Source organism: Toxotes jaculatrix, chromosome 2 (genome assembly GCF_017976425.1).
Source record: "Toxotes jaculatrix isolate fToxJac2 chromosome 2, fToxJac2.pri, whole genome shotgun sequence".
NCBI lineage: Eukaryota > Metazoa > Chordata > Actinopteri > Toxotidae > Toxotes > Toxotes jaculatrix.
This window is the reverse complement of record NC_054395.1, coordinates 9135790-9155957: the sequence shown is the minus strand read 5'-3', so window position 1 is coordinate 9155957 and position 20168 is coordinate 9135790. Positions and strand designations below refer to the sequence as shown.

The 20168-nt window shown below is 40.6% G+C and overlaps 1 protein-coding gene across 1 annotated transcript; it reads left to right on the top strand.

Annotated features, from left to right (window-relative positions):
* Positions 1-9510: 9510 nt before the first annotated feature.
* Positions 9511-17274, top strand: vwa1 (von Willebrand factor A domain containing 1). Its single transcript, XM_041065029.1, has 6 exons — positions 9511-9889; positions 12605-13162; positions 14127-14459; positions 14951-15226; positions 15540-15815; positions 16138-17274. The coding sequence occupies exons 1-6, from the start codon at positions 9805-9807 to the stop codon at positions 16164-16166; spliced, it is 1557 nt and encodes a 518-aa protein (XP_040920963.1). The 5' UTR covers positions 9511-9804; the 3' UTR covers positions 16167-17274.
* Positions 17275-20168: the final 2894 nt, after the last annotated feature.

The following is a 20168-nucleotide window of genomic DNA, read 5'->3' as shown; positions in this document are numbered from 1 at the left end:
TATTCTGACATGTAGCAAAGTTTGTCAAACTGAATAAAGAAATAATGTTTTTTTTTCTCTTCACACATTTAGATCATCCGCTCAAAGTTCTTCCATAGTCCATCTATGACTGTCTGTCTGTTCTCTCAGATGCTTGGAGACAGCACTCAATGAAACAGCCTCACATGAGGACTCAGACAAAGAAGCACACTGGCATCATTTGATCAAATGTTGCCAGTGGCTTTGCATCATAGAAAGGCCAGTGTTCAATGGGGTGTGGTTAATAAATGGACTTTAATAGTTTCAGAGTCACACGAAAGAAAGAAGACACTTACAATAAACAAGCTCAGTGCATTTGGAATGATTGGTATTGGTGGGATTCTGTCGCGATCTCGTTTATGTGCAGAGATATGAGCGATGTGTCATGCAGAACTAATTCCAACTTTGTAGTAAGTATAGTAGAGTTATTACAGTGGAGTATGGTAGAGTAGAGTACAGCAGATGTAGCACAGTACACGATGACTTAGCGTTGTATGTGTAGTAGTATGAAATAGTGCAGTATGATGTATTATAATATAGTTTATATAGTATGATATGGTATTATGTAGTGTAGTAAATGTATAGTAACATACTGTATGCATAGTGTAGTGTAGTACAGTACAGTACAGTACATATAGCATAGTACAGTTATCACAGAATAGTACACTATGTGTAATATGGTATAGTACATTATAGCGTAATAAAATATGGCACAATATGTAAAATACAGTATGGTCGCCTATAATATGTATATTATAGTATAATCGCAAAGTACAGTACAATATGTCTAGTACAGTATAGTTCTGTATAATAAAATAATAAAGTAAAATGAAATATAGTAAAACTGAAATAAATGTACCATTAGTGATGATATCTGACAGAATGAGAATATGACTCATTCGTTCAGTTCAGTGTATGTCAAAAACTCCTTTAAGCGAGAGCCGTTCTGCTTCAAGCCGTATGTGGCTATCACTTTATCATGCGCTTTTTTAGTCCAACATTTTATTTCCACACTGTTTGGCTGCTCCTCACCCACTCCCTTCCCATCTGCTTCATCAGCTCTCATTTGCTGTATATACTTGGCACTGCTCTCGTCCCCTTTTTGTTTTCCAGCCTGAAGCTGTGCAGTGACAACAGAGCAAGGTAAGCACCGGAAACATGTGCAAAGGTGTTTTAAACTTCCAGCAGGTCTTCCCGTAGAGGAGCTCTAAGTACAGCGTGAGTCATTTGCTAAAATAATTTCATGGCCTTGAGCAGGAGAAATCCCCAAATCTGCATGTGGTGTATTTGTCTGTCTCTGAAAGGCATCCTGTTTATACTGCCCACTGAGCTGTCTCTAGTGTATCATAAACACAACTTTGTATGTCACAAAGACACAGTTTACTTACAAATGAGATACAAAAGTATGTCTTTATTTGGAATCTGTCTTGCATAATAGAAATGATTTATAAATGTATGATTTATAAAATACAACATGTAAAACTAGCCAATGATGATGTACAGATAACAAATATTGAGAGAGAAGAACTGCAGACTAGGATCCCCTGTGAGTTCTCCTTTTATAGACTTGACCTATCAGCTTGCCTCGACTTGTAATCAGGGAAAAATTGAAACCCACAGTTTGACTCTGAAAAGCGTTAGTGTTGAAAAGCAGTGATAATATGAGGTGAACTCCTGGTGTACCCTGAGTAAAATTCAGACTGTGTATTTGTACACCTGTGCTCAACGTCTTTGGCAAACAGTGCTTACATTTCTACCGTTGCTTGTGGCTTTTGTTTTTTAAAGCTATGGAGGCGTTAAAAGCTTTAGTTTCTACAACCCAACATGCATGTAGTAATAATAATAATAATAATACATTTTATTTATAGGCGCCTTTCTTGACACTCAAGGTCACCTTACATTATAAAAACATACACAACAAATCAAACAAAAGACAATACAGTTTAAGATAGACAATAGACAATGCAGTTGTGGTCAGGGGGAGTAAGCTAATCTGAACAGATGAGTTTTAAGTTTAGATTTGAAATGTGGGAGTGAGTCAGTGTTATGGAGGTCAGGCGGGAGAGAGTTCCAGAGCTGTGGGGCAGAGCGACTGAATGCTCTGCTCCCCATGGTAACAAGGAGGGCTGAGGGGACAGTGAGATGGATAGAGGAAGAGGATCTGAGGGTGCGGACAGATGTGACAGCATGGAGGAGATCGGAGAGTATAGTATAGCTAAAACTATTGGTCAGTTTTCAAAAATGATCAAAAATATTGGCCACTATTACTATAATCACAACTGCCGCTGCTACTATAATTAAATCATCGTTTCAGTAACTTTTCAAGCATAAATGTCAAACATCCACTGGTTACAGCTTCTCAAATATGAGAAGCTGATATGCACTAATGACCTTTCAGGATTTGGACGACTGGTTGGTCAGAAAAAGTATTTGGAAGGTGTCACTTTGGGGTTTGAAAAAATGTGATGGGATTTTTTTTTTCTCCACTTTCTGACAATTTGTAAATTAAATTGGGGAAATAATCACCAGATTCAATAATAATTTGTTGCAGCCCTGCTTATGTTTATCTTAAACATGTCTATATTTCAAGTCAAATTAAAGTCACCGTGTGTAGATTTAGAATATGATTTTGCCTATGCTCAGTAGGTGTAATGTTTCCTATACTCATATTCATATTAGTGAGAAGCACTATTGGGAATGTTATTAGTTTTGCAGGTATTTATTCATAAACCAAAATACTGGTAGATGGTCGCGCTGGACAAAAAAGTCAGGGATCACAAAAGTCAGATTCATCCTCTGGGAAACATGAATATGTGCACAAAATGTCATGGCTGTCCATCCAGCACCTGCTGACATGTTTCAGTTTAAACCAAAGTTGTGGACCAACCAACAAAATGACATTTCCATCTCTGTAGCTACTGTACACTATTAGTGTGGCTAATGAAAGAAAACTGAAGTAGTAGACAATCTGTGAATCTTTGACAATTTTTTGTCACACATTACTGCCTCACTGCAAATACTGTTTACAACCACAGAAGCTTTAGCAGTTTTTTTTCCATTAGAAGAAGACAAACTCTTTAACCTAACCAGCAGCCTCTGTGTCTCACCCATCAACCATCGATCTCCCTTGGGCTAAAACTCCTCTTCCCTCTTGTACATGAGCTATGTCATACAACCTGCCACGGTGTGTGTGTGTGTGTGTGTGTGTGCTCAGTCTTACAATGGATTACTCATTGAAAAACAGACAGGCAGACAGGCACAGCTCAAGCCAGACAAGTTCAAACACAACACTCCCTCCATCTCCCCCATACCATATCACTAACAGACAATGTCAGGCTTCTTCTCCTTTCTGTCACCTTGACACTCGACAGGAGGGGAGCTGAGTGAAAACCAAGGCGGAGTGGATTGTGTGACTCGTGGGGCACTTCGGAGGGTGTGTTATGTGTGCAGGAAGTGGGGGAAACAGATAACAGAGGAAGACTGAAACATGTTCTGAGCATGTGCGGAACGTGCCTGGAAGTGAAATGCACAGACTTAAGTGGAGGGTCAGCGGATGTGGATGACAGGTGATTGTGTTAACAGGCAGGATGGGCCAGACAGCAAGGTTGTCATCTTTCTGTCATTAAAGGACGGGGGGTTGTTCATCACACCTGGTAAGGTATTTGAGTGAAAGTTTGCACCACGGAGGTTCCAGCTCTCTGTTAATCCAGGCCTTGTGTGTCCGAGGTGCAAAATATCAAGAGTTTGACTTGACCTGGAGAGGAGACTGCAGCTTTGGAACAATACACGAGCCTTTGTATATATATTTTTTTCATTTGTGCACTCCTCTGAGCAAGCAGATACGAGAGGGGGCGTTTTGTGTCAGTGATAGCTTTGATAGGTTGCCAGGTCCTCCCCAACTCAACCTGCCCTAACAGATTCCACTGCGGATGCACTTGTAATTACAACACATCCCTGTTTCTTTAAACTTTCAGACATACCACAAAAGTGACTTCAGCTACCTTTTTGTGTGCAAATACATCGCTCTTTATACCTTATGCAGATGCATGTGTGTGCGCCAGTGTACATGTGAGGGCTTGTGTGTGTGCGCACTTGTGTACATGTGTTTGTATAGCATACAGGAGTGTTACTAAGGGTGGAAGGCAGCTGGGACTGCTGAGGAGTGAGTGTGTGTGGGGTGAGGAGAAAATAGGAGGGCGAGGAATCACAAAGGGAGGAGAGAATGGAGAATCCAGCTGCTATGCACTGTGGCCAAAACACTTCGGAGAACCAGCTGAAAGGAAGATAGTGGAAACGAGAATGGACGCACTGATAGGCCAGACATATTAAAAACAGTTGTATTACTGAAGAAAGAATGAAAAGAAAATAAAGAATGAGTAAAGAAATGACCAGAAAACACAAGGTTTATCAGAGTCCTTGTGATGTGAATACAGCCACAAACACTCTTCAGCACAGCACTGGACTGTGGTTGTCTGTGAGTGTGACAAACGCCTGTTACATCCAGCCAGTTCTAGCTTACCATCCTCCTTCCCACGGGCTGCATGAGTGCAACCAGGCCTCAGAGAACTCTGACATCGATGAGTCATTGCCACTGACCTTTCTCATGTGGTTTCTGAATAAGTGGGACTTTAGTATTTCTCGGTTTATAGCGAGCATTAAAAGTTCTTTGAGTAGTTTGTGCTTTTGGATGGAAGCCCTTCATTTCACAGAGTACAAGAGAGCATTTGGGGGGCACACTGAAGCTGTGAATGGAGCTTCCTTTTTGTTTTGCTGAACTATACTCAACAAAGCAGAGTTCTTAGTTCTCTGCTACTCTATTTAGACATTTTGGAAACGACAAGTAAAGCCTTTCCAGAAGACCTTTGGCTCATTGGGGGAGAGAAACCTCTCACATGCCACTGGAGTCAGACCCTTCTGTGCTTTTCCATAAGCTCTTTTGTGAATCTTGGTGTTTTGTTTTTTTTTTTTTTTTACCTCAGGTGATAGTTGTAGTCAAATCTTAGTACCTGCAGTATCAGCCAGCCTTCTTTTCAAAGTGTATCCACCCAGTATCCATACAGAGCCAAGAAGATGAGTTTATTTAGCTTCCATCTATAAATATTGCCCTCCTGCCAATCTCCAACACAATAAGACCATTGTCTGAGCAGACCTCTCCAGAGGAGCTGAGCCAGCTATAGAGAAAACCTCCATCGACGCAACTTGGCAGAACCAGGGGCAGCCTGTGACATTTTACTGTGGAAACTTGCAGTGGGTGTTGGCCTCGCCAATGTGGAGACTCACTGACTGTCGATTATTGCAAAACAGATGTTCTATAGCAGGATGGTTCTAGTTGTGTTCACTTTTACTCTAAGACAGTGCACAGACATGGGTTCTTCTGTCCAAACCTGAATAAACACTCTGATTTATTCTGTGAAAACGTGGTCCTGCCCCGAACTGCACGGTTGCTTGTGTTTAATATAACTTGTCATATTTGTTTAGGAAAGGTGAAGATTGAGGACACCCCTGAATGTACTTAAGCCTCAGATTCTTGGAACACAGCGAGATATCAACAGCATTATCTTGAAGCAGCATCCTGCCGACCCAGTATTCTGATTTTTTTGTCTCAAGCTGCTGGAACAAAACAACATGCTCTAAAACTTAAAAGCTTAGGAAATTCCTCCATAGACACTATTTAAAAGACAAGACCCATCGTGGACATACACAGGATGCTGATTAGTGGAGGCAGGAAAGTACCACTGACGCAGGACTGGAGGGGTCAGTGCTGCTCAGGAAGGCAGTGGGCACTTGACTCATTTCTGGTCTTCTCCTCATCCCATGAATGGGAAGTCCTGCTGACTTCCTCAACTGTATTTTTAGTTTAATGGCTTTTATTTATGTGCCATGTCAAAATCTTCTACGCTGGAGGCAAAGAGCATTCCTGGCTCCGAATTTGAGCCGCTTCCATTTGCCTGACAGGTTCAGATATAAATTCTGCTAAATATTTTGTCTGCGTTTTGCCAGTATCCCTTGAATTTATCTCATTTTTCCAGTACCTTCACACCTCTATCACTGTAGTTTCTCTCCCTAATCTCTTTCTTCTCAAACAGGTTTTCATTTGACCTCTCCTCCTTCATCTTTTATATCACTTTATGATGCCATTTCTTTAGCTGAGAGAGAGAAGCAACATTTCTGCTGTTCTTCCTCAAATCTGCACAAAACCATGGTTTTCTATAAACCCAACCTCTGGCAGAGAGGAGGAAAACACTGGCAAATATAGATCTGTGGAATTCACTCAGCCACTGACAGTGGCATTCCAATATGTGGCCAAAAGCTGTGCAGCCAAAATTTTAATGGGTAATTACAACTGGGCTGCTATTATGGACCAAAGTTACAAGAAACTGTAAAAGAGGCAGTAACTCGGGCTTCTTAAAGAGTGTTTCAGGCTTCAGCACTCTCCCAATGGATGTGTTGTTTTTTTTCTTTATTTCCATGTTATCACACCCTCAATGCTGTGAGCCACAACATGTCATAAACTCTTCCATTGCCTCAATGACATCTTACTGTTTTCGCCGCTCCTCCGGTTCCTCCCAATCCCTCCGCTGCTGCCTTGCCCAGAGCTCAAAGGTCAGGTTTTCTGTGCTGTTGTGCTTTCTCCCTCTCAAAAGTACTTTTAGCTGTCATCCCACCAGGACTGTGATGGTATGTGAAAATGAGCAGAAACAGATCACTGCTCAGGTTGCATAATCTGACATACTGATTGAGACAGTGGAGACAGCGAGCTGACATGAGGCCGTGTTGGGTGGAAACAGCTGGCAATGTCTGTGGATTTCGGGGCAGTGTCACATACTGACATGAGCTTCAGTTTGTGTGCTTGACACAAGTCAGTCAGCTGCATATAATCTGTCATTTCACTTTTTACGCAATGCTTGACATGTTGAAATGCAGAAAGAAATGTATTCATGTTAGTGCACATGCTCATTAAAACAATATGCGCTCACTGTATGCACATGCATGTTCAGCTATTCACTGTTCTCACGATTACACACTGGTGCCAAGTTGTTCTAGGTGGGGGTATACTGTGTGTACCTAACTGATTTACAGCTCACTGACTAGACTATAAAAAAAAAGCACAGGAAGAGAACTCCCATCTGTAGTAATATCCAAACAGCACTGTGCCACTGACCACAGGGTTTTCGGGGCGGCAAATGTGCATGTGCGAACTTGTGTAGCCCTGGAGGGGAGGTACACAAAAACCACAAAGAAATTAATGTTGCATGTCTGTAGTGCAGTAGCAGCAGAGTGTAAATGGATTATGATGCAGCAGGGAACGTGGCTTCTCAGACATTTGTAGTTCAATTTTAGCAACAGAACACAAAATAAAACTTTCAGTAACTGGACACAGATTTAAATTAACATTGCTGCTGAAGTGGTTCTTGTAAATCTATGTAAAATGAACTCAGGGTGACTCGCCAGCCACAAGTATGATTAAGTGCTTGTACTTGTCTCCTGTCTCATAACAAATAGTTTTCTATATGGTAATTACAATGAAATATAGGCCAGACAGAGCTGTCATAATGCTCCCCAATCACTGACTGCACCATAGTGGTGGTGTTTAGTTACTAGGTGTGTATTGGTAAGGGTGTGTTTAATGTCATTGTGTCAGCTGGAACAATAGAAGTATTTGGACATGATGTGTCACAGAGGAATCCAGATTTGTTTGGTCCCCCTTGAATTCCTACATCCTCTCACATCCATTAATTCCCTCCTACCTTCTTTGCCCTTTCTTTGTTTCTGGCAAACAAACACACACACATTCACACAGAGTATCAATACTCTTCGTGCAGCCCCATGCTAAACTGTCTCCTCACTTCACTTTCTGCATGTAAATCTTACTTTATTTTTGCCCAGTGGTTGACCTCAGAGAATGGCCAACATGCAAAGCTGCTGACCTTTTTCCACTCTAAGACTGCGTGCTGTATAATTTCAAAGATGCTCTCCCAGTGGTTTAAATGCTGCAAGTATTTGTGGTCTCTCTTGGTCAGCCAGAGGTTCCTTAATCTCTTGGATAGCTGACATTCTCGGTTGCCTTTACTATGACAACTATTCAGAAAATAAGTCAGGGGTAAAGGTAAAAGGTATAGGTAACAGATTTCTGCAGAAGTAAACCCCAGTTACTACAGATGCCACCAGCTGATTCTTCCCTGTGGTGCCTTTGATTCATTTCAAACACTTGCCAGCAAAAAATGTAAAATACGTTTTTTTTATGGGTTCCCCATTTATATCCCTGGTAATAGGGTAACTTGGAGTCTTAACTCTAATTCTGGCTCATATTCAAGGGGTCGACGCCTGGATAGTGAAGAGAGCCCTATTTACTATTCTGAGTTACTGGGGAGAATGAAGAGAGAAGGGAGGAGTGAGGTCCACAAGCGAGTGAGATGTGTTATGTCAAGCGAAAGTAGCCAGAGGAAAGTAAAAGTAACTTTACCTTCAAAATAAAGGCATTGTATTGTCAGTTCAGTCGCTAGTGGCTTTTTCTGTCTTTATCATCTGTTGTTTGATTTGTCAATGTGCCAATGAGCTACAGTAGTAAGTAGACATTTTTGATGATGTGGCACTATATATATATATATATATATATATATATATATATATATATATATATATATATATATATATATATATATATATATATATATATATATATATATATACACTTTGCTGTAGCAATGTCCCTGCATTTACAATTTGGGTTCATATTTGTGGTACATCTATTGAACACAATAAAATAAGTTAAATATGCTCAATCAAACAGTACTTCAGAGCAAATTTAAGGTACAGTAAGTGTTAAGTATCAATGTCTTTCCATTTGTCTGAAAACTGTGTTTACTTTGCAGATTAATATTTTTCAAACCAAATGTGATTCACTTACAGTTTATTATGCTTTGTCATTTATTACACTAGCCACCACCAGGTGAAGCAGTTAAAACTGGCCCCACTTTGATAACATGACATCAGCAACAACATTAAACTCCAACCTACATGTTGTTAGACTGATGGGGTTATTGTTTTGATAATATAATATATAACAAGGACCATTATTTTAATGCTGCCTAAAGATAATTATAATAATTCTTCTGTACATTGAGTTAAGTAAAAAAAAAAAATCACATTGCAGAATGGCTGTTTTTTGCTAATCTTATTTTTTAAATGCTCTAAATAACTATTCCACCTCTGGACTTATTTCTCTTGTTAGTAGCCTAGCTTTAACCTACAACATACTTTACACTAGTAACTAAACTGTTGTCTTTCTGTAATTGCATAAAGATATAATAAAAACACTGATAATGAAAAAAATGAGACGAAGACCATGAGTGTATTTTGGCTGCCCACGTTGATTTTTTTTTAAACAAAAACAAATGTGCCTTTACAAAAGACGGTTTTATTTTGAAAGTTTTGCCAGGCAAACTTCTCGCGTGCTTGACACCCGCGTCCTGAGCGCAAGTCGAGCGCAGTTGCGTTGGCGAGGAGCGTCCAGACTTTGCGCACACCGACTTAAGTTTTGAGTTCAGTTCAAGTTTAACTTCCAGAGTCTCCAGTTATCGAGTGTTTGATCACGATCAACGAAGAGGAATGAGAAGAAGTAAAATAGAAAGCTGGACTGGATGTGACTCATAAAAGCTATGCTCCTGACTGTGACTTACTGACTGGGAGTGCGCTCCTCCGGGCTGGTGGATTTATGGTTGACTCAAACACCCATAACATTTGTGTTACAATTTGCTTCGGTGGAGCTAATTCATAACCATTGTGATGGAGAGCCACATGTTGTTGACATGGATTCTGTCGTGTTTGCTCCTGCGGCCGTCGGCTACACAGGACCCCGTACCTGAAGGAGGTAAGCTCTCTCAGATGGACATGGGCAATATTCATAGAAGGGAATCCAAATTTTATATTGCAGTTTTGAGCATATAGAAATCAAATTGGAGGGCATGACTAAAAGAATAAAACAAAAGAAAAGAAAAATAAGTATGAAATAAAATAGAATAGACTTAAGCTTGATATCTGTGTGTTTTCAGGGCAAATAACCATTTTTAAAGTCATATTGTGGTGAGCTAAGAACTACCCACACTGACCAAGCATTACACAAGATTTCCCGCCAACATAAGTCAGATTAAAGACATTGCTGGCAAATAATATGAGATGCAGCGACTTTATTAGGGATTGATGCTGCTGCTGCAGGAGGTGGAGGGACTGTCTGGGCTCAGGGTGGATCAGGGTGGGGTTGGTATTACACCAGTGTTCTTAGTGAAATGGCATGACTCCAGGTTTTGAATTGTGAGTTGATGAAACCCCACAGCCTGGGGCCATGATTCCCCATGCAGGGAGCAGGCAGGAGTCCAGTACAAGGACTCCTCCGTGTACAGCACAGATGCTCCACATTTAACACCAAAAAAAAAAAAGAAAGAAAGAAAAAAGGTGGGGTGTGTGTGTGTGTGTGTGTAGGGGGGTGGGGGGTAGGATTCCCAGATATTGTCAGCTGATGAAATCTCTTGGACTTACAGCAGTGCCTAATAAAGCTTTCTCCAGATCATCTGGAGAAAAAGTCACATTTTAATTATTTCATTCATTAATTTAATAGAAAGGTGATAAAAGAAAACTTCATATGTGTGACAAAAAAAAATCACATTACGGATCTTGACTGACACTGACACCCCCTCTGTGAGTTTACAGGCTGCCCTTGATGCTGGTACACGCCTGTACTTGTTGTCAGTTCTGATCAGTAACTATATATCAGTTTTTATGACTTAAACAACAAAACAAACGTTATCAGCTGCTATCATGGCGAAGCCTTTGCGTGCTGTGTGTCTGAGAGGCTAAACTTGGTGCTGGTAACACCAGCGAGTCTGCTGTTAGAGCGAGCAGATCTTTATGGCTGTTTTAACATAGTAGAGAGTGAGATGCTGTCACTTTGCTATTTCCATTAATAGGGACCCGATGAGACTGAACCAACTTAGATTACAGTCATTTGGCTTTTTATAAGTGCATGTGCTGTTATTGCTGTCATCCTTGTTTAGTAAATATCTTCTTCCCACAATTCACACCCACAGAAAAAGGAGATGCATTTTGCCAAATGTATTGGTAATTTATTGGTAATAATTACTATTTTATGCTACATCTCTACACATCCTGCAAAAACCTGCATTGTTCAGGCTTGACTGTGCATGTGTCAGTGTTAGTCTATACAATAATGCACCCATGTGTTCAGCAGGTTTCTGCTTTGCTCCCGCAGTGCTTTACTGGGGCCACGTGATGTTTTACACATAATTTTTCCACCATCACATCACTCAAGCGCTCATAATCCACCAATAAATCTGATTTATTGTGCGTACAATAACAACGGGCTGCATTTAAACATGTCTTCTCTCTAGATAAACAGTGGCATGACTATCTCTGTATGTTTACATACAGTTTTTAGATAAAGACATGCCTGCACAAAGGCGGAGATAGGGGGCCTTGATACAAAGCAGCCCTCACGCTCCAAAGTCCAAACAAGAGAGATGCAAGAAATTCTTTAGGCTGATGGTGAGAAAGACGGCCGGCTGACACATCAGCGTGTGTGCATATATTTGATTTGTGTGTGTGTATATATGTCTCGCTGCCTTCTTGGCTTTCAACACCCCTGAGTCTTATCAGCACCTCATCTCACATGTTAAACATTTAAAGATTAAATAAGAAGGCATCCAAAGAAAATAAGAGCATACAAAGGTGTGAAGGTCTGAGTCGGTGCCTGTACATTAATTGCAGTATTACTGAAATTAGAGTATTCTATAGGCAATCTAACGTCTTCATCTCTCACTATATCTTTCTCTCACATTTATTTTCTATTCTCATTAGCCTTTGCTCTGAGATTTTAACAGTGGTGGCATTATTTTTCTTGGATGTCTCCACAATATTGCTTTTCGATTGCGCCTCTTTTTCCACTGTTGCTGCTGCTTCTGTCTTTCTCTCTTTCTCTGCTCTGTATATGGCCATCCAACATTCCTCTTTGTCTCTCACATGGAACTGCCAGCACACCCACCCCCTCAGCCACACTCCTCTCCTTTTAACGCCTTTTATTTTCCCTCGTCCCACCTCCTTTCTCCACTCCCTCCTTACCACTAATACCCAGCAGCTACTGTTTTCCCTCCCTCCTGTCCTTCACTCTGGGCATTCACTTTTGACTTCTGCTTCTGTTACGAAATATGGAAAATTTGGGGGAAAAACATCCACTCTGTGGCTCAGTGCATGCCTGCCTTTTATCATCCAATTCTGAAGTTATCATAAAGCCAGCATCAGTTTCTAGTTCCTCTGTTTTGATTTCTTCTTATCTTTACTGTAATTTCTTGTATCTAACTTACGAGTTTGAGACTGTGTCCAAGAAGGTGGATGGAGAAAGGGAGGGAGTTTCCAAGTGGGTGTGTAAGTGAAGGATGAGAGGAGACCTATGGAAAAAGTTGTGGGAGTAAAAAAGGAATGATGGTTCTTTCATCAGCATCAAAAGACAACATATACTGCTTTGGACTCTTTGGCACATTAATGACTGTCCTGGTTTGTATTTTTTCCTCCACAGTGCTGAACTGCTGCGAGGGGGATGTCCTCTTCTTACTGGATTCCTCGGGGAGCGTGTCATCCTACGAGCACTCCCGCATGCTGTCCTTCCTTTCTGAGCTCCTCCTCCCCTTCTCGCTGGGAGAGGACCAGGTGAGGGTGGGACTTCTGCAGGTGGGCACCAAACCACGCCTTGAATTTGGCTTCAACACCTTCAGCACCCAAAGTGGCCTCCAGGGGGCTTTGAGGAACACCAAACCTCTCAGGGGAGATACCAACACTGTGGAAGCACTGAGAATTGCAGAGGAGTGGGTGCTCAAACCCGGAACAGCAGATGGGGCCCGGGCGGGGATCCCGAGAGTGCTGGTGTGGTTGACAGATGGGGTAAAACCAGGGGATGTTGTTGGACCAATGTCTAAGCTGCGGGAGGAGGGCGTGGCCGTGCTGGTGGTCTCCACTGGGCATGGCAACTATCAAGTGTTGAGGGAGGTGGTGAGTCCACCTGTGGAAAACCACTTGTACTTTGTGGACATTGATGATATGAGCATCATCACAGGGGACCTGCGGGATGCCATCATTGGTGAGTGTGGTACATTGCTTTTGAATAGAAACATTTTCCACATACTTTTTTTTATGTTTTCAGCAGAACAAACTAAATTCTATTAAGCTCCATTGTATTATGTTAGTGGCAGAAATATCACAGACAAATACTCTAAACACACATCTAAATAACTCTAGGGGTCATTTCTTTAATGATTTGGCCCAGCGTGTTACACGTGTGTCTCAGTAACTTTGACAAACATGCTCAATTCAGACAGCTACAATCACACTAGTTGCCTTCCACTCTTCCACAGATGCATTACATGTCTCTGTGCTTCTCCCTAATGCCACACATGCTCCTGAAGACAGTGAGACTAAGTAGGAAGCTGAGACACCGAGAGTGTCTTTGTGCGTGTGTAAGAGTCACTGTAATGAGATAGGCCGATCTATTAATGGATTAATGATTCAGTTTCTCTCGCTGCATCCTCCAACACTACAGTACACCAGACATGATACGTGTATATACGTATTTATATAAATAGACCAGGGAGGTCACCCATTTCTCTGGCCAGATTAGGTAACAGGATAACACTCACACGGGACACCTCATCAGTGACACAGTATATACTGCAGCTGTAAGACATGATGCACAGTATAAATAAATCTTGTGTACAACAAGAAGAAATGCACCAGTCCTTGCTGAGGGCCTAAAGATCCTATCACACATATCAAGGCCTCTGTGGCATTTCTTATTTTGTTGCAGGGCCTCTCTGACTCTATTTCGAGATATCTTATTGTAAGGGTTATGAATCCATTTGGAAACCCTAGTCTGGCTGTCTACGTGGGTGGCTGTCTGAAGCCAAGGCATTTTTAGCACTCTGTCTTGTCATCTTCCCTGTCACCATCCTTTCTCTGTCTCTTTGCGAAATTATAACTTATTCCTTAATCCTTACAGACGTGTGTGCACATAGTAACTTCAGTCTTTTTCATCCTGCCTCCAACAGAGATAATCCTAGCTAAACGAATCCATGTTCGGGATGTCTCCACCAACTCTGCCACACTCCAGTGGCGACCTGTTCTTTCTGGTTTGACGGGCTACTACGAGATCCGCTTTGGTCCAGTTCCGACAGGAGACACAGGTAGTGGTGGGCAAGGTGGACCTGGGACAAGTCCAAGCACCGGTGTCAGTCATTATCAGAGGCTTACCCAGTCTGCCGATTCCAGCACCGTCAGGCTAACGGGCCTGAAGCCCGACACCACCTATAATGCCACACTGATCCCGGAGTCCAATGAACAAGCGTTTAGGCCTCTCTCTGTCGCCTTCACAACAAAGCCAGGTTGGGTCACATCCTCTTTACACGTTGTGTCATGACCCATAACTGTGCATTTAATTTGCTACTAACATTTAATCTTCTGTCTGGTCTGGTCTAAGCAAAAAGGCAAACATTCACCAGTACCAGCTCCTCCTCAGACCCTTAGTCTCTTTGGACTTTTTATTGGCATTATTTGACATTTTATAGGATAACGTTTTATTTTATTATTATTATTATTTTATTAACATGTTTTTCACATGTAAAATTTTATGCATGTCTGTAGGCAAATTTTGTATGTTCAGGTGACCTTCTGGGCACTCACTAAATGATTTGTACTGCAAGTAATTAACTGGAGTTAATTAATAGCAAGTGTACAGGACGGTCTCTCATCTTCTCTCTCTCTCACTGACCCATAATATTAAGTGTGAGAATTGGAATGGTTTGCAGTCCTAGTTTATTAAGTTATTTCCTTCTTCCTCATCAACTGTTTTTTTTTTTTGGCCTTCCCACACCAGAGGTGCTGAGCCCAACCACAATAACAGTCTCTGAGTCAGGACACACCAGTGTTCGGGTGAGTTGGGGTCCTCTTCAGCCAGAAACGGTCACAAGTTACCACATTGAATACTCTGCCCTGCCCAGGGGCAAGCCCCACGCTGTCACGGTGAGCAGAACGCAAAACTCTACACTCCTCAGAGACCTCCAGCCAGATACCACTTACTTGGTCACTGTAACCGCCCGGCACGCCTCAGGCAAGGAGAAGGCCATGTCCGTCAAAGTGTGTACTCAGGAAGGTGAGAAGTGTGGAAAAAAATGCAGTCAAACATGGCACTCAAGGATCCATTTACTGCATGATAATCCTAATCCTACACAGCGTTTTCCTTTCTGCATCTTAGATTTCAGATAATTACGAGAAGCTCTACTCCAAAGGCAGTTCTGAGCTGTTAGTGGAGCATTTTATTTCTGTACAGGGTCTATCTCTGTCAACCTTTAGTTTTGTCTTTTTTACTCCTCTTCATTCATATCCTCTCTTCTAAAATGCTCTTTTAAGTTCTCTTTCTTTTTGAAATATACCCTGAGTAACTTCTCTGTGGTGTCCATTTCCAGTGACTCCAGCCCTGGCAGACCTCCAGCTGACCACAGTGGGCAGTGACTCAGTGCAGGTCGACTGGAAGAGTAGCATGACTGGTTTGAAGGGCTACTGGCTCACCTGGGAGGGACAGCAAAGCCCCGCCCCTGGCCAACGCTCCTCCCTCTATTTGCCACCTGACTCTTTGTCAACGCGCCTCACACACCTCCCCCCATCAGCTAGAGTATGTGTGTCACCCATTTACCGGACGGCGCGAGGGGAGGGATTGTGTTGCACGGCACAGTTTTATTCAGGTGAGTGGTGAGAGGGTACGCAACCATTTCACTTCATAAGGTCATAGGTTTTAGAATTAGTTGGGTCAGCATCAAGAGAAATAATTTGACAGTTTGAGAAATATGCTTATGCCCATTCTTTCCAAGAGTTTCCAACTCAGTAGTGTTTATGATGGACTCAATGAAAAGATCCAAATTAAACCCATTTGTTATCTGATGGTAGTCATCATGGATGCATGAAAATTCATAGCATAACACTTTGACTTTTGGCCAGAATTTTAAATCTAGATAAACAAATATAAAAATAATGTCTTAACTGCTGTTTGCTCTCTCTGCTCTTTAGATGCATTCGCATATGGCTACCAATCATAGCACCCCTGAACTGCAAGTGCACCTTACCAAACATGGAGGGACAATGGCAAGAAGAATGCTAACTTTCATCCATAATTCTTTTGCGTGCCTCTCCCCTCTGTGCACATCGTCCAGGAGAGATGTGTGGTTTGGCTTACTCAGCACTCACTCATGTGGAAGCTATAACCATTTAAGAGTGGTCTGGGACAATATGGCTACATGTAGACTGTTACACAGAGGACTATTTGCTTTTCAGTTTCTTAATGTCTCATCTGGTTTACACCTGTAGTCAATATATAATGCTTCAGTTTAAAATGCAAGCTTAAGATACAGTTGTGTTTTGGTCTGTTTTGTATATACAGAGCACGGCATGCTGGGAATGTTGGATATCTTATGTGGCTTGTTTTGGAGAAGGGCTTTGCTCCATATGTGGGCCTCATGCCCAAATCAGCTTTTTTTTTTTTTTTTAAATCCTGCTAACGCACAGAAAACATCTGATTTACATTTATAATAAACACTTGTACTTAAATGACTTCTCTTTCAGCACATGCTTGAAAATATTGGATACTTATGCGTGCACACTGGAGTGCTACAAGGGAACATTAACATGCAGTCCCTAATAACAGGATCTTCAGGACTGCTTTGAACTTTCAAGAAATCGCAAACAGACCAGCCATATGCCCTGAAACTACGGAGATGCTGCATATTATACAGATGTGTGTAACTGAGACTAGAGTTGTATTGTTCTCTGGACATAGATCCATCATTCATATTTATCTATTAAGAATCATGTAAGTATGAGAACAAATAGCGTACAGTATTTTTAGAAACATGGTGTTTGCATTTTAAGACTGTTACCTTTTTTTAAGCAAGTCTTTGCTGCCCCCTGCTGAGAGGATCCTTACAGTCTTAAAGCTGATCTTTTACTGTTAACCTTTTACTGTTAACCTGTTAATACTTGTTTTATTTCTTTATTGTAGTAAAATCTTGCATTGTAGACTGAGATTAGGGCAATATCTTGACAAACAGGCTTTATTTTTAGAGTTTGACCCATTGTAATTCTTTTTCCAATCACCTATTGTAAATGAAATGCAAAACTAAACTATTAAAGTGCCCCTTTAAATCCTGACATAACTGTATTTCAGAAATTCTGCTTTTATCGTGAATGAAAACCTCTTTTTAGTGTTATATATAATATAATATATATAATATAATTTATCCCAAATGCTGGGAAAGAGCATTGTGGCTTCATGTGTTGTCTGGTTTGGTAAAAGTAATTTCTGAACACAACCTCTATGATGTGGTGGGTTAGAACATATTGTAAACTACAGTGGTCAAATCTTTCTGTTCCTTTCCTTCTCATCCAATCAGAGTGGGATTCGGCACCAGCTCATGTGGTGAAAGTGGTCTAGCTTGTCTACACCCAAATATTCAGAAGTTCATATGTCAGCTTTCTATAGCAAACCAGTTTGGTTTTCACACTTTCCATTTTGAAAAAACTGGGAAGTGTAAAAACTTTCCAACAGCAGCCAAAGCTGCTTTTTTAAAATTATCTTTTTGTTTCATAATTGTGGAGGAAATTCTATATTTAACATAGCTGACAATATGTCTGTCACTTCACAACACATGAACCAGTGCACCAACTTGTCCACAGTCGTGGTAGCAATAATCAAAAGATTTGAGATTTGAATTCATTTATTTTAGTCTAAATGGTGTCTAAATGTGGCCTTCGTGTACATGGCTTTGTTTAGTTCTTTATCTCACAGACTTAGGCAGTAGTGAGTCTTTTCAAATTTTTCCATTCAGTTGACGTAAGTGATTCCCCCAAAGATTTGTTTGTGTTGCTGGAGTTCTTAAAAATTTTATGTATCTTACCAGAATTACTAAAAGTGTTCTTACAAAGATTTTGAAATTATAGATTTCAACTGAGCATTTATAGTTTTTAATTTCACCCTACCTCAAAAGTTGGGATATTATTTCAGTTTAATGCCTTTGCCAGACTTCATTTATCAGAGAATTCCCTGTAAATTCAAAGAGGGGATTAGTCCATATTAGGCATGATCCAAAAACAGATCATGTGATTCTTCCTCTTCTGCTTCTTCATCATCTTCTTCTTTTTTAAAAACTCTTTTAACAATATAACATGACAATTTGATAAAAATTGCTATCTAGTTTTGTTGGAGAAAAGGGATAGTGCCACAATGATGATAGAGAAGTTGACTTATTACTTTAAGAGGCACTCCTCCAACCAATCCCAGGATCCTTTACTCCTTTCCTGTCCACATCCCCAAATGTAGGAGGAATCTAACATTAAATGCAAGGGAGTACAAATAGACATCTGGTACACCCAAACCCATTTTTATGGTCAATGCTATTTTTTATGCTCTATTATATATAATTGATCTGATTTATTAGATACACTTCATTTGCTATGGGAAATTAACAGCTTGATAACAGCACAGTCATATCACAGTGTTACAGAGAAAAGGTGGTGGCCATTCTTGGTGCACAAATGCAAGTGTATGTGTATATTGTTAGGCTTTGAGAGCAGACTTAAATCATTTAAAATTTTGTACATGATCACAAACTGATTGACACGAGTATACTGTGCACTGATTCTTTAATAAGCTTTTGAATGACAGAACAGGCAACTTTTCTGTATCAAGGCTGCCCCCTACAGGTTAAAGAAAACACCTTCAATTGTCAGCTGAGGTATTAACTGAGAGTTCTGGTTTTTAAAAGCATGGGTGCTTACTTTACCAGTCTATTCTGACTTAGAGATATTCAATGCAGAGTGTCAGTTTCAAGAATTTTAACGTGTTGGTCTTAATACTGGAACAAATATTAACTGTCTTATAGGTCATTTTATATAGGCAAGCCTTCCAAAAATCAAGATATGATCAATATGGATTAAAATCTCATGTTTGTCGATGACTGTAGCTCAGGTGGTCGAGAGTGTCAGCCATTAATTGTAGGTAGGATTAGTTGTTCAATACCCAGCTCCTCCTGTTCACAAGTGGAAGTTTTCCTGAGCAAGGATATTTTCTGGAAATTCAATTTGAGAAACAACATTTACTCAGATGGGAATGTGTGTTGTTTGCCCAGGGAACTAAATGTCTGACAAATGAAGGCACTTCATCACACTGATGAAGTCCTGTAAATCCAGTATTGCCATTAAGCAGTCCTGTTCACTGATCGGCAGCATTTTGTGGATTGTTCTTATTCAACAGGAGACGTTAAAGAGATTGCTACCAAAACAGTCTAGCAACATTTATACAGGAAGCCAAATGGCTTATATTGTCATAGCACCCACATAGCACTCTACAACAGTAAAAAAATAGATATGCATAAATTTGAGATAAATCCATAGAGTGCCTGAGGCCTAACCATCATCTGTAATCATAATATGTGATGTTGCGCTGCCAGTGACTGCCCTCAACTCAAACAGTGTCAGCACTTTAGCTTTGCATTCTCTTCAGTTTTCAAAGTAAGTACAAAAATACATAGTCTTTATTAGTACGTCAGAAACTGCAAAACAAGACAGTGTTGTTTATGTGGCTTTCATATTCTGTTCTTCAATTAAGCTTTCAACCACAATAACATGCAGTACAACTTTGACCATACATTAGAAGCTGAGCTGACAGCTGTAACAATAGTGGTGGGAGCACTGAAGTACACATTACTGACTGGCAGTACGATATAACTCTAAAGATCAGGTGTTAAAGGTTTTGTGCATTCATGTCCTGTTAAACACCAGAGAACATATGTGGTTAGCAGTTAAGTACTTAGCACTGGTGAAAATGAGTTACGAACAATCACATAGGATTTGAAAAAAAAAAATCATCATTGTGATTCAGTAATCCCTCTCAACTCTAAACTCCTCTTCATTTTCAAGAGCTGAGTGGGATTGGATAATAAAATTGAAAACACTTGAATGATAAATACCAAAGCGAACTGTCCATTTTATGGCTCTCCATTTCAGAATGCTGATGTTTTAGCTTTTTCTCACTATTGCAGTTTTGA